Source organism: Rattus norvegicus, chromosome 18 (assembly GCF_021556685.1).
Source record: "Rattus norvegicus strain SHRSP/BbbUtx chromosome 18, alternate assembly SHRSP_T2T, whole genome shotgun sequence".
Classification (NCBI taxonomy): domain Eukaryota; kingdom Metazoa; phylum Chordata; class Mammalia; order Rodentia; family Muridae; genus Rattus; species Rattus norvegicus.
This window is the reverse complement of record NC_141551.1, coordinates 57,208,193-57,222,882: the sequence shown is the minus strand read 5'-3', so window position 1 is coordinate 57,222,882 and position 14,690 is coordinate 57,208,193. Positions and strand designations below refer to the sequence as shown.

At 49.6% G+C, this 14,690-nt stretch overlaps 1 protein-coding gene across 8 annotated transcripts; it reads left to right on the top strand.

Annotated features, from left to right (window-relative positions):
- Positions 1-3,460: 3,460 nt before the first annotated feature.
- Positions 3,461-14,133, top strand: Pcyox1l (prenylcysteine oxidase 1 like). 8 transcript variants are annotated; one of them, XM_087592808.1, is made up of 7 exons: positions 3,461-3,588; positions 7,595-7,801; positions 7,917-7,958; positions 8,944-9,118; positions 12,104-12,315; positions 12,555-12,695; positions 13,061-14,133. In XM_087592808.1, exons 4-7 carry the CDS (start codon positions 9,084-9,086, stop codon positions 13,720-13,722), a joined length of 1,050 nt encoding a protein of 349 aa, XP_087448934.1. In that variant the 5' UTR covers positions 3,461-3,588; positions 7,595-7,801; positions 7,917-7,958; positions 8,944-9,083; the 3' UTR covers positions 13,723-14,133.
- Positions 14,134-14,690: the final 557 nt, after the last annotated feature.

Below are 14,690 nucleotides of genomic sequence, written 5' to 3'. Positions count from 1 at the left end.
TTTGCAGACTTAAATCATGAATTCAGAACGAGATGAAGCTGTAATAGCAAAAAAAAAAAAAAAAAAAAAAAAAAGTTGAAAGAAGGGAGGAAGCCAGACAGTGTACTAGAAATCAGGCTCTTGGTATAGACTCTGAGCCTAGTTCTGGTCGCTGTGACTTCTGTTACTAATCCTTCCCTGCTTATAAAATGGTTATAATTTGTGATGCTGTGAGGAGTACATGAGACTCCAGTAAGCTCTCCGATAGTATTGCTTAGATTGTCACATTGTTTTTCTTACATTTTTATGGTTGCCTAAAGACTGGTTGAGTGAGAGCATTAATAATAATGAGTAAGAATAAGAAGGAGGGGGGAGGAGGAGGAGGAGGGGAGGAGGATTGATGATGATTGATGATGATTGATGCTGGAGGATTATGATTGTTGTTAGCTAACCTTCTGTGACCTGTGTGCTTGAACTTGGAACCCTGGCTAGGGAGGGAGTGAAGGAAGGACAGACATACACATGTACTCACAGTGAAGCTGGGATTAGATGGGCCTCTCTAATGTTGCCACTACCACTGGAGCCTGTGAATATTATTAGATAAGCACAAGGGAGGAGTTAACTATTCTCAAAGATGTCTGGAGCCCAGCAATCTCAGACTAAGCATCCAGGAGGAGAAAGCCATGGTTGCTAGTCTTTGCAAACACTGAGTCTTCCATAGACACTCAGACTCCAGAGAAAAGTTTAGCCAGTTTTCCATGGACCAACTAATTGGCCCTGTAGTCCTCAGCAGGCTGTATCCATATCAAAATGCACATTCACTCAGACTTACTCATCGCTACACTGACTCTTATGGTTACTATTGCTGTGATGAAACACCATAAACAAAAGTAAGTTGGGGAGGAAAGGATTTATTCTGTTTCCATTTCCCTATCACTCATCATTGAAAGAAGTCAGAGCAGGAGGTAGGAGCTGTTCCAGAGGCCATGGAGGACTACTGCTTACTGGTTTACTGGCTTGCTCAGTCTGTTTTCTTACAGAAGCCAGAACCACCAACCCAGGGGTATCTCTACCTGGGAATGGATTGGAGCCTCCCCATCAATAATTTTTAAAAAATGTCCTATATGCACAGGGGCATTCAATCCTGATCATTATAGGGGAAGTAAACCAAAATTTCTTTAGGAAGTTCCTGAAACTGACCAGATTCACTGTGGTATCACAGCTGCCTGTAACTCCAATTTGGGAGATTCATTGCTTTCCCCGGGCCTCCAAAGGCACTGCCCACACATATAGATTAACAAATCTTTAAAAGGACACCAGTGTTTTTTGACACATTGAAGGTTAGTTCCTGAGTTCATTCTCGAGTCATCTCATTGCTTTGTGATTGTTGGACCCATGTGATAATAGTGAAAATGGCACTTTGGGCTTCTGGATCAACCCTCAAAAAAATAGCTGAGCGGGGTTGGGGATTTAGCTCAGTGGTAGAGCGCTTGCCTAGCAAGCGCAAGGCCCTGGTTCGGTCCCCAGCTCCGAAAAAAAGAAAAGGAAAAAAAAAAAAATAGCTGAGCAAAGACCATCTTGTCCACCAGTGGCTCCATCGTGCAAGTGGGGCTACCCTGTACATTTGTGGGCAAACTAAAAGATTATTACTTTGGTTTTAGAGTGGTTCATTACACCCCAGTACCAACTATTTGTGTGGTTTTGTTTGCTTGCTTTTCCTCTTAACCAGCTCTTTTGAAAAGCCTGATTGTCTCATGCATTGGCAATAAGCTGGTAGGGTTATAAGAACCAATGGGTACAGCCAGACACTGGGTGAAGCCAGGGGAACCCCAAAGAAGAGGAAGGTAAACTATGAGCCAGAGGGGTCGATAACACGGCACACAGAATCAACTAAGCAGGGCTTATAGGGGCTCATGGAGACTGAAGTGACAATCATGGACTCTGTATGTCCCTGAGCTAGGTCCTCATAATATTATGGTTTCATAGCTTGGGTTCTTGTGGGACCCCTTACAGCAAGAATGGGGGGAGGATCGCTGACTCTTGCCTACACTTGGGGTTGCCTTGTCCAGCCTTGATAATGAGGGTTTGTGCCTAGTCTTATTGTAATTTGTTACACCATGTTTGGTTGATCTCCGTGAAAGACCTGCTTGGTTTTTTGTTTGGTGGTTGTTTTTTGTTTTGTTTTGTTTTGTTTAAGCGAAATGGAGGAGGAGTGGATCTAGGGGAGAGGGATGGAGAAGGGGCTGGGAGAAGTGGAAGTAGAAGTCAGGACATAATGTATGTAAAGAATAAAAATTGAACTAAAGATTCATCTTTAGATTCAATGAACACAAGACCCCAGTTTTACAAAGTAAAGAAAAAAACAAATTTTAGAGTCAATATGACTAAAACAAACAAAAAAACCCTAAGTGGTCAGCACATAAGAGAACCTGACTCAATGATAAATAAATACTTATTTAAAATAAGGAACAAGGGCTGAAGAGATGGTTCAGTGGTTAAGAGCTTTTGTTGCTCTTGTGCATTTGGCACCCAGGTCCATTTCCCAGCATGAACATGATGGTTCACATCCATGTTGAGTAACTCTGGCTTCGTGGGATCCTACATCCTCTTCTGATTTTAGAGGAGAGCAGGCTACAGGTGCTGCACAGGCAAACACTCGAGCACATAAATTTTAAAACAAGTATGGTGGCTCAGGCCTGTCCTCCCAGCAACTGAGAGGCTGAGGGAGAATAGCCGTTCTAGGTTACCAAGTGAGACCCTGTCTCCAAAGATTCCATAATCCCAGCATTTGAGAGGTGAAGGCGGGAGGATCAGGAGATCGAGATCATCCTCCACTACACAGTGAGGTCCAAGACAGCCAAAGCTACCTCTATCTAAATTAAATAGTTAAAAATAAAGGAGGGGAGAGACGGTAGAAGGCAGGTGTAAAATGTAGAAACTGGAAGAAAACAAACACCAAAAATTCAGGATATAACGCAGACCCGCTTGTTTAAGCACACGCTAGCGCGTCTAGTCCTGCAGGTCGCCAGCCTGGTCAGCAATTTACAGCACTGGAAAGACAAGCCCCCAAAGGACTTCCCCCTCTGTTATCTCACGTGATCACCACAACCTAGAAAGAGCGCAGATTATTCTGTCCCCTGGAAACAGACACAGAAAAGGGACACTACAGAGCTAGTAACTGGTTGGACTCCCTTCTGTGCATCTTCCAGCAGCTGGGCCCTGGTCCTGATGTTGAGATCCAAAGAAGTGGCACACCTGCGCCTGAGCAGAATGAGCCAACCAATGAAGAACCCGCATCCAAGGAGGAGGGACAGGGTCGCTGCCAATGGCTGAGCTCTCCCTGAGACAGATGTAGCTAATGAGGACTTCGTACTGCAGAAGGACGGTTGCTCGACCAATGAAAGACTGAGACCAGCCAGGCTGCTAGGCCGGATCGCCAGTGGGGCGCCAGGGCGGGGCGCACAGTCGAGCGCCAACCGCTAGAGGCTGATCCGCAGCGTGCTGCCTGGTCACCACCCGCCATGGCCCGCGCTGCCCCGCTGCTCGCCGTGCTGGCCACACTTCTCACCGCCGCCGCTGCAGGCGGAGACGCACCGCCGGGGAAAATCGGTGCGGGAAGGATGCGGTGGGGTGCTCACTGAGGACGGGCGGGAAGAGGGTTCGCAGGTGACCGGGGTTAGGGGAGGGCTGCTCCGGAGATGAACTGGGTGTAGGAGAGGCTAGGGGCTGCTGGGCGCGGAAGAAGAGTGCATAGGGGAGGAGACCATGGGGAGGGTGGCTTGAGCACGAGGAGAGGGTCTCCTGGGAAGGAGGGGGCCTGGGCAGGAATAGCCACTGACAGCTTGCTGTCTGCAAAGCACATGGTCACTGCACATTTGCTCTAGAGAAGCTCGCGGGTGACAAGACAGGAGCAGGGCGGGCGGTGGCGTTCGCAGGGATCTGCTGAGGGCCTTTTATGTAGCAGAGGCAATGGCTGTGGTTCCTGAAGGACGAGAGGCCCTTCCTTAGAATGAGAAAGTTCCGTGTCCGGAGAGCACTTGGCAGGTGCTGCAGAAACTAAAAAAGGCTTTGGAAGAGTAACATTTAACCAGAACTTCCGGTCTGTAGAAGGCAGTTCCTTCCACAGGACAGAACAATAGGTTGCTGGGGGTGGATTTGTTGAGTGACAGAGTGGGGAACTTTTTCTCCTCAGACTAGCTAGGCAAGCACTGTCCATCTCCGCAGCCCAATATATAGAACTCTTAACGACCTTTTTTTTTTTCTTTTTTAAAATGATTAGTTCTGTGGTTTTCCCCCAACATTTCATTCCGAAGTTCTTGAGGCATACTGCAAAGTTGAAAACATTTTACAATCTTGTTCATGTGTCCACCACCCACTCCTGCTACTAACACCACTTACATTTTGGAGCATTTCAAAATAAACTGCAGGCCTGGGGACACCTCACTAAATACCCCATTGTGTAGTCATTGTCACTAGCTCCGCATTTGTTCCCAACTTTCTTTCTTTCTTTTGTTTTCACTCTGCATGACTCAGAGATTCTCAAATCTCTTTGTATATGAATTCCTACAACCGAAAATGCTCAGCTTCTAGCTGTGGGAGGGCAGGTGGGAGTGCCTTGGGACATCATAGACTGCCTGAACCAGTACAAATTCTAAAGTTTAATTGTCTAAGAAAACTCCAACAGGCTACAAAGGGTTAAAAAGTTGCCAAAAGCATACTGGAGAATCGATTCATGACTGAGAGTCCATGGGAGAGAGAATCTTGGGGGTTGGGTATTAAGAGAAGACCTAATGGAGACTGACTTTGGAGCAGACTTGGCAGGGTACTGAAGAGTTAGGCAGGCAGGGACCAGGGATGTGCAGTGCCCATTTTCCTAGAGATGTGCGGCAGGGACCCCTCCCAGCAGAACCAAATGGTGATTCCAACACTTGCATCCTGCCTCCTTCCAGCTTGTCCCCAGATACACATCACCCAAGTCTTCCCCTACTGATGACAAGCTACCCTTTAGCTATTCAACCTGAACGCCTTCAACCCCTTGGTGCTTTGGACAGGACCTAGAAAGGAGGAAAGAGAGGGTGCTTCCTATTTGAGGGCATAGTCCTCGGGCTCCAGCAGGGTTTCATCTCAATGCTTCTAGGTGGCCCTGGGACCCTTTAGAGTCCCCCTGATGGCCTGCCCACGCTGTCCTTTCTGCTCTCACGGGCATGCAGGTTTGTCTCAGGATACCCTGAAAGCCTGAGGTCCTACTTAGTTATGGATTATTCTAGCTGACTGTAGAATAATCATTCTACAGTGATTGGCTGCCCATTGGCTGCTTAGGCTCCTGGGAACCAGAACCCTCTTTGGTTCATCGTTGAGCTTTGGTACATCTTATAAGACAAAACAATGTCCACCGTTAGGTGTATTTCATAAACCTCTTCACAGTGACATGACATCTTACTTAGAGCCTTGGAGAGTGGGAGTTGAGTAACACCCCCAGACCTTCTTTGGAGACCATTTCTTTGGGGAAAATGTGTAATTTGGGACTCTCAAGAGGAAGGAAAGAGAGCAGAGTGGTTAAGAAAAAGCTAAGGGTATTTCTGGAAGTAACGTTTTGGTTTTTGAGACAGGGTTTCTCTGCATAGCCTTGGCTGTCCTGGAACTTGCTCTGTAGACCAGACTGGCCCCAGAGTTCAGACATCAACCTGCCACTGCCTCCCAAGTGCTGAGATTAAAGGTGTGACTCACTCCTAAGGACTGAGGAAAAGGAGTTGGTTATTTCAACATGGAATAGATATTTCGGTGGACTTTGCTGTCTGCCAGGGTCTGGGCACAGAATAACCCTGCTCCCTCTCTGTCCTCAAACCTTTTGAATGTGGTGTGGCAATGGCAGAGTGTGCTGTAGGAATATGTGTGAGAGATCCCTGCCTCTCCCTAGAAGGAGGTTAGGGCAAGCTGAGCTGAAGGGAGTCAATCTTCTTGCCTGGCTGGTCAGGAATACTGACTGGGCTATCAGTGAGAGAGGGAAGCAGTGTTTCAGATAGAGGACAGACAGAATTGCAGGGAAGGCAATAGCCCAACCCAAGGGTTTCTTAAGGAATTCACCCTCCTCCCTCGGGGCTCCTTGTTGACTTCTGTCCGTCTAGACAGTGGTTCCCACCAGCATCAGGTGGTAGGCTGGTCTGTGACCAAAGGTTGACACACTTTGTTTATAAAGAGCCAAAGAGTAAATATTTGGGACTTTGAAGGCCATCTCACAACCTTAGGTAAAAGGAAGGGTGTGGGCTTCATTGGCAGAGTCAACGGCATCAAGAGGCTGAGAGGGAGACTCACTTGAGCCTAGGAGTTCAAAGCTAGCCTAAGCAGCATGGTGAGACCCTATCTCAAAACAGACCAGACCAGACCAGACCAGACAGTCTTGGTGACTCACGCCTTTAGCCCCAGCACTGGAGAGACAGATATCTATCAGTTGGAGGCCAGCCTCATCTACCTAGGGAGACCTTGTCACAAATAAGTAAGTAAGTAAATAAATAAATAAATAAATAAATAAATCGGGGAAGGAAGGAAGACCCATGCCTGTAAAACTTCTAGAACAAGCCTATGCTTGGATTTTAGCCTGCGGGCTATAGTGTGCTGATCCTGGACTAAGGAATGGTTTTCAGGGGTTAAGGTCTGGTTTCTAGCCACCAATGGAAGTGTTTGTTTGGTCAGTAACTTTTCACCAGTTAACCCTGAAATAAGCGAAATGGAGGAGATGGGGAATTTTATAAAACTCTAAGTTTATTATCTGATTTTTTTTTTAAACACTGATGAATTGATTGATATATGCAGAGCGGGTACATGCATACCACGGCATTTGTGTGAAGATCGGAGGACAAAAGTTAGCTCTCTCCTTCTACTATATAGGTCCTAAGGATCAAACTCGGGGTTACCAGGCTTGGCAGCAGATGCCTTTACGTGGAGTCATCTAGTTGGCCCATTCTGTCCGTCTGTATCACTCTCATTGTTTGGTTTGTCTGTTTTAGACAGAGATGTCTTTGTGTAGCCCTGTCTGTACTGGAACTCTGTAGACCAGGCTGGCCTCGAACTCAGATCCATCTGCCTCTCTCCCCCCAGCCCCACCCCCCAGTGCTGAGGTTAAAGGTGTGCACCACTACTGAACGGCTCAATCTGATGTTTCAGAACATTCTGGAATTTGAGATTCTTTCCTTCTCTCCCGCTAGGGCCTTGCTTTGTCTGATAAGGGTGGTAGTAAGTGAGGGCAGCCCTTTAATTGTAGGGCTTAGAGCATCTTAAAACTCAGACTGGGGGTTGGGGATTTAGCTCAGTGGTAGAGCGCTTGCCTAGCAAGCGCAAGGCCCTGGGTTTGGTCCCCAGCTCTGAAAAAAAGAAAAACAAAAAAAAAAAACTCAGACTGAAATTACCCTCTTTGAAATTTCATAAGCCTACTAAGTGCAAGTGCCAGGAGCCTCTGCTTTGCACAGGATAGTGTAAAAGTAACCAGCCCCTTCCTCCCTCCCTGTCTCTGTCTCTGTCTCTGTCTCTCTCTCTCTCTCTCTCTCTCTCTCTCTCTCTCTCTCTCTCTCTCTCTCTCTCGCCATCTCTCCTTCCCTGCCTTGTTTGGACTTGCCGACAGCTGTTATTGGAGCTGGGATTGGGGGCTCTGCTGTGGCCCATTTCCTTCAGCAACACTTTGGACCCCGAGTGCAAATTGTCGTCTATGAAAAAGGGACCGTAGGTGGCCGCCTGGCCACCATCTCCGTCAACAAGCAGAACTACGAGAGCGGAGCTGCCTCCTTTCACTCTCTGAGCCTCCATATGCAGGACTTCGTCAAGCTGCTGGGTGAGTGCCCATCATGGGGGTTCCAGTGCCCGGTGCCTCAGGCTCCCGGGGGCCCAGACTCCCGCAGACCCTTAAGGTCAGATAGTCATTTTAGCCCAATCTCCTCATTTTACAGATGGAGCAGCTGAGACCAGAGAGGGGAAAGAACTTGCCTGAGGTACACAGTGTTAGTTGCAGAGCCGGGATTAGAACTCAGGTTTGACCCCCACACCAGTCTTTCCCTTTCAGCCTACTGCCTCTTCAGTACACAATTACATCACTGCACACATCCTGTTGCCCACCAGATACCTGGTACTCTACTAGGTGATATGTGGACATTACCTCAAACCCTACCAGCCTTCAGGATGAGAGACCGATCTCACTCTAAAGACACTGGAGCTCAAACCATTAACTTACCTCAGCTGAGATGACAATCTATATAGGCAGTAAAGCTGGAACTCAAAGCCAGCATCATCTAAACTCCAAATCTACACCCTGTTTGCTCTCAAGAAGTCCCAGCTCTCGGAAGTGGTCCTGTAGGATCTTGTGGATACACAGAATGGGAACTACAGCAGGGTCTGCCATACCAGAAGGTTGACATGTCCTCTCGGCCCACCCTCTCTGTACTGGGGCTCAAACCCAATGTCATGTAAGCATGCAGTAGAATGCAGTAGACTATCCAGGATGCAGGATGTTTTTCCAGAGCAGGATAATGTATATGTTATGTTGGGGTCGGGGGAGAAGGGACCAAATCATGGCTATACACATATATATTCATGAGTGGAGTGTTCTTTGGAGAGCTGAGAAACTAGAAGGAACTCATGTGAGGTCAGGGCCCCACCTCAAAGCCAGCCCTGTCACAACAGCCTTTAGACATTCTGGAATGGTAGCCTTCCCCTCGCTCTTGGCTAAGCAGATCCCTGTTGAGAGAAATACAAACTGGTACATTGTTTTCATCTTCGTTTCTATATTGGCTAGGAAGAGTGAATGTTCTCAGTGTACTCTTTAGCATGCTGCTTCTACGCAAGTAGTGTATAGGAACAAAATAGACAGTTCCGGCCATTTGCATCAGGAAGGCCCCAGTGCCAAAGCTCAAGCAAGGTACTGCTTGGGCCTCCTGGGGTCCTTGAAGGGGAGCTGAGGGGGCTGTTGGTCTCCCGCAGGGCTGAGACAGAGGCGAGAGGTGGTGGGAAGGAGCGCCATCTTCGGAGGAGAACATTTCGTGCTGGAGGAAACCGACTGGTACCTGCTGAACCTCTTCCGCCTCTGGTGGTACTACGGCATCAGCTTCCTGAGGCTGCAGATGTGGGTGGAGGAAGTCATGGAGAAGTTCATGAGGTAAGGTCGGGTGGAGCCGCAGAACCCTGTTTGGAGACTAGGAATGCTCTTAGGAAGGAAGTGATTGGTTGGAAAGTATGAAAGGGGAGAGATGGTAAATCCAAGGGCCTGGCCCAATTCAATGTAGGCTCAGAGCAAGCCCCAGCCTGTGGAGTGTGTGGGACAGGGCCTGGCCATGTCATACTAATCTCCATTCTTTCCTCCCACCAAAGTTCTGAAGCACAAGTTGCAAACTCAGTAACTTACAAAGGCTGAAGTGCGGCGTGCCTATGCGAGGCGCCCGGGTGGAAGAGGACAGGGAGGCAGGGTAGCTTGAGAAGTAAGGCCATCTGAGGGAGGCAGCCAGCAGCCTCTCTAGAACAGTGGTTCTCAACCTTCCTAATGATGCACCTCTTTCTTACAGTTCCTGATGTTGTGGTGAGCCCCAACCATAAGATTATTTTTGTTGCTACTGTATTTTTGCTACTGTTATGAATCCTAATGTCATTATCTGATATGCGGGATATCTGGTATGCGAACCCTGTGAAAGGACTGTTCAACCCCCAAAGGGATCACAACCCACAGGTTGAGAACCACTGCTCTAGAACATTCTCTTTTCCTTCCTCTTGAGTGCCAGCCCCTTCCTCTTACCTCTAGATACAGAGGACAGGTGGTCTGAACCCGCTTTGTACTCACCGCCAAGCAGCCACGCCTCTTCTGTAAACCCCCTGCTTCCTGGAGCCCTGAGGAGAGGCTGCTCCTCCAGCCCCATCACTGACCCTCCTCAGTGTCAGATGCCCTACTATGGTTCCATAGCACCCTTCTCTACCTCTCTGTCCTTCTCCACTCTAGATTAGGCCATCCAAGGTGACATGACTTCTTGATATTCTCCAGATGTCCCTGCACTTCCGATGTCTCTTCTTTCTTTCATTTTAAATTAATTTATTCTTTGATAATTTTATACATGTATGTAATGCATTCTGGTTTCAATTTCCCCTCCCCCTACTTCCCCTTCCCTTCCCCCTACTTCCCCTTCCTCCTCTCTCCTCCTTCCTCCTTCCTCCTCCCTCCTCTTCCCTCCTTCCTCCTCCCTCCTCCTCCTTCCTCTTACCTCCTCCCTCCTTCCTCTTGCTCCTCTTCCCTCCTCCCTCCTCCTCCTTCCTCTTCCCTCTTCCCTCCTCCCTCCTTCCTCTTCCCTCCTCCCTCCTCCTTCTTCCCTCCTCCCTCCTTCTTCCCTCCTCCCTCCTTCCTCTTCCCTCTTCCTTCCTCCCTCCTTCCTCTTCCCTCCTCCCTCCTTCTTTCCTCCTCCCTCCTTCCTCTTCCCTCCTCCCTCCTTCCTCCTCCCTCCTTCCTCTTCCCTCTTCCCTCCTCCCTCCTTCCTCTTCCCTCCTCCCTCCTCCCTCCTCCCTCCTTCCTCCTCCCTCCTCTTCCTTCCTCCTCCCTCCTTCTTCCCTCCTCCCTCCTCCCTCCTTCCTCTTCCCTCCTCCCTCCTTCTTCCCTCCTCCTTCCTTCTTCCCTCCTCCCTCCTTCTTCCCTCCTCCCTCCTTCTTCCCTCCTCCCTCCTTCCTCTTCCCTCTTCCCTCCTCCCTCCTTCCTCTTCCCTCTTCCCTCCTTCCTCTTCCCCCCTCCTTCTTCCCTCCTCCCTCCTTCCTCTTCCCTCCTCCCTCCTTCCTCCTCCCTCCTTCCTCTTCCCTCCTCCCTCCTTCCTCCTCCCTCCTTCCTCTTCCCTCTTCCCTCCTCCCTCCTTCTTCCTCCCTCCTTCCTCTTCCCTCTTCCCTCCTCCCTCCTTCCTCTTCCCTCTTCCCTCCTTCCTCCTCCCTCCTTCCTCCTTCCTCTTCCCTCTTCCCTCTTCCCTCCTTCTTCTTCCTTCTTCCCTCCATCCTCCTCTCCCTCCCCCTCCCCCTTCTTTCTCTTACTGGCCTCTCTTCCACTCCCACCAGGTCCTTATCCCACTTTCATGTCTTCTGCCCTGTTTTTGTGTTTACTCTGACATCCACTGGCTTTAGTCAGGCTGCTCACACAGCGATTGGTGTGGAGCTGTCCTGGAGTATGAGTCTCTCTAGTAAAGACACTGACTTCAGTGTCTCTCTTCATCAGCCCTGACTTGTCTTTAGCTTCCTCGGGTGGCCTGGGGCCCCGTGAGCTCCTCCCCATCCGTGACTGAAGGCCTGTAGGGCTCTACCTTCTGCAGGCTCCATGCAGACAACTATAGTTGCTGTGAGTTCCTGAGTGCCACAGCCATGGCGTGCCCATAAGACCTTTTCACAACCCTCCCGTCTCACCCTCCCAAGTCCTGGGACTGCATTACGTTCCTCATGGACACAGTTGTGCTCCGCCCTCTCTTTTCTTTCATATGCTTTTCTCTCTTGTCATTTTAAGTAACTCTACCGTGCTGACTGTCCCCTGTTGTGGAAACAAGTTCTACGTGTCTTCCTCCGGTCCCTCATTCCTATCCACCCTCTCCATACTGCTCTCTAGTGGCCGAATCGAAAGCCAAGCCCAGGCAAGGCAGCCATTCAAAAGCAAGCTAGTCCAGAACTGTAGCAGCAGGTGGTTCCCTTCTGTGCTAGTTTGGGGGCCCGAAGTGAATGGCGGCGGATAAGACAGGAGCTCTGAGCAAGTGAGATCCCTGACAGGTCAAGCCAGAGGGGAGGGCAGTAGTGATATGAGCCTATTGCCATCCACCCAGCTCGGTCCTTGAAGCCAGAGCAGAATTAAAGCTGGGAAAACAAAATCCACTCAGAGACATTGGCACCTGGGGCAGGAAGTGTGAGGTAACCGTCACGCAGCAGAGCCACACTAGGAAGCCAGGTCCTGTGGGACCCCGGACTCTGTGTCTTTACCTCTGCGCTGTCCCTGGTCACCAGTGACAAGGTTCAGACAAACCCAGTATAAGCCACAGAACAGGCCAAAGGGATGGAGTGGCGGGCCTGCAGGAGGGCCTCGTGATGGGTGGCCGACCCAAAAGCTTTTCTGCACAAGACTCCAGTGCCTTGCTTCTCGTAGGATCTACAAGTACCAGGCTCACGGCTATGCCTTCTCGGGCACAGAAGAGCTGCTCTACTCACTGGGGGAAGCCACCTTTGTCAACATGACCCAGCGTTCCGTGGCTGAGTCCCTGCTTCAGGTGGGCGTCACCCAGCGCTTCATTGATGATGTCGTCTCCGCTGTCCTACGGGCCAGCTATGGCCAGTCAGCATCAATGCCCGCCTTTGCTGGTGAGTGTGTAACTCTCAGCCTGCTTCTCCTTCCTGCCCATATCCTTAGAACAAGCTGGGTCCCATGACAACCCTCTGGCTTATTACCATTGCCCTCATTCTTTCCTTTCTTTCTTTCCTTCTTCCTTCATGTTTTTAATTTTAAAATCACATCGTATTTAATGTATGTTATCCATGCTCATGGTTGGGAGGAGCCTTGTCCTGGAAGGAAGGCCCAACATCTGTCCTCCCTCTCCCAGGAGCCATGTCACTAGCTGGGGCTCAGGGCAACCTGTGGTCCGTGGAAGGGGGCAACAAGCTGGTTTGTTCTGGTTTGCTGAAGCTCGCCAAGGCCACTGTGATCCATGCCACAGTGACCTCTGTGACCCTGCACAGCACAGGTAAGTGAACAGAGCAGGAGTTATGGTCCCTGTAGGAAGTATTTTTCAGAAAATCAGTGTGAGGCTTACCAACACTAGAGGGCACTGTCTTGGTTCACAGAAAGAGCTAGGAAGCTTCCTACCATGTAGCTACAATGCCTTTGAGCACTGAGAATTCAAATGACATCCTTTCCTCAGCCAGTCAGCAGCAGAACCAGAGGAAGGGCTTGGGCATTCTAACAGCCCTGTCAGTGCTCGCCCAGCAGCTACATCACTATGGAAAGGAGACTGCACCCCTGACACCAGATTCTCATTGCACCCCCAGTGCTGGGTCCCAAAGGGAAGGTGGGTGGGTATAAATGAACGTTTGTGTTCTCTCCTGCTAGAAGGGAAAGCCCTGTACCAAGTGGGGTACGAGACTGACAAGGGCAACAGCTCTGACTTCTACGACATCGTGGTCATTGCCACACCCCTGCACCTGGACAACAGCAGCAGCAACATCACCTTTGAAGGTTTTACTCCACCCATTGATGACATTCAGGGCTCTTTCCAGCCCACTGTGGTCTCCCTGGTCCATGGCTACCTCAACTCTTCCTACTTTGGTTTCCCTGACCCTAAGCTTTTCCCCTTCGCCAACATACTCACCACAGACTTCCCGAGCTTCTTCTGCTCTCTGGACAATATCTGTCCTGTCAACATCTCAGCCAGCTTCCGGCGGAAGCAACCCCAGGAGGCAGCAGTGTGGCGAGTGCAGTCCCCGAAGCCCCTCTTCCGGACGGAGCTGAAGACCCTCTTCCGTTCCTATTACTCCGTCCAGACAGCGGAGTGGCAGGCCCACCCCCTCTACGGCTCCCGCCGCACCCTCCCAAAGTTCGCACTCCACGATCAACTCTTCTACCTCAATGCCTTGGAGTGGGCGGCCAGCTCCGTGGAGGTGGCGGCTGTAGCAGCTAAGAACGTGGCTTTGTTGGCTTATAACCGCTGGTACCAGGACCTGGACAAGATTGACCAAAAGGACTTAATCCATAAGGTCAAGACTGAACTGTGAGGGCTCCGAGGAGAGCCCAGGAACTCTGTCCCACACTGAAGATGAAGCCCACTCCAGCAGCACAGGACTGACTAGGTCACATTCACGGGCTGCGCGGCTTTCTCTGCCCTTATATATTGAGCAGGTCCAGGTGATCTGCTGTCTGCTTATCTAAGGATCCTCTTAGAGGCTGCCTATTTTCATTTTTTGAGGGAGAGATTAAGAAAAGGGAAGCAAATTCAAGTCAGTAGGTTTTTGGGTTTTTTGCTTTGTTTTGTTTTGGTTGGTTGGGTTTTTTGTTTTTTTGGGGGGGGTTTGGTTTTGTTTTCTGGAGTTTGGGTTTTGTTTTTGTTGGTGAATTTTTTTTTTTTTTTTTTGGTTTGGTTTGGTTACTGTTTTTCAAGAAGAAATAAAAATCCATCCTCCAAGCCACTTCTGACTTCATTTTCTCTCTAGAGGCCAAGATGACTGAGAAGGGGTATAGAGCAGAGAACTCAGTTTTATTTCGTTTCTGTCTTCCATTCCCAACTTCCCAAAATGCACAGCCTTGCAGAAAAGCGTGTACAACCAGCTACTAAGAGCAAAAGGCAAGATCAGAAAGTAAGCACTAGGGTGGGCTGTTTGCAGCGGATTCTAGCTCAGAACTTCCTTAGAGACCATCTCCACACTTCCGACCTGATCCAACCTCATCCAACCTGAGGGAGAAACGTTTACCCGCTACTGCTATTAAAAATGGAAGGAAATAAGCTGGGCCTTCGGAGGAAGAGTCACTTTTGACATCCCCTGGAGGTACTGGCCATTCTCTTTATGCAAGGGTACAGGAGTCATGTGATGGCTCTGTCTTGCAAAAGAGACAAGTCCTCAGGGAGTGGTCCTCCCTCACCCCCAAAGCCTCCTCCAGCTGGGCAAAAGGAGGCATGGGATGGAATTCTTTGAAGCTTAATCTGGTGCTTTCTCTAGCCCTAGTTTAAGAGGGAATCATTGCTTTG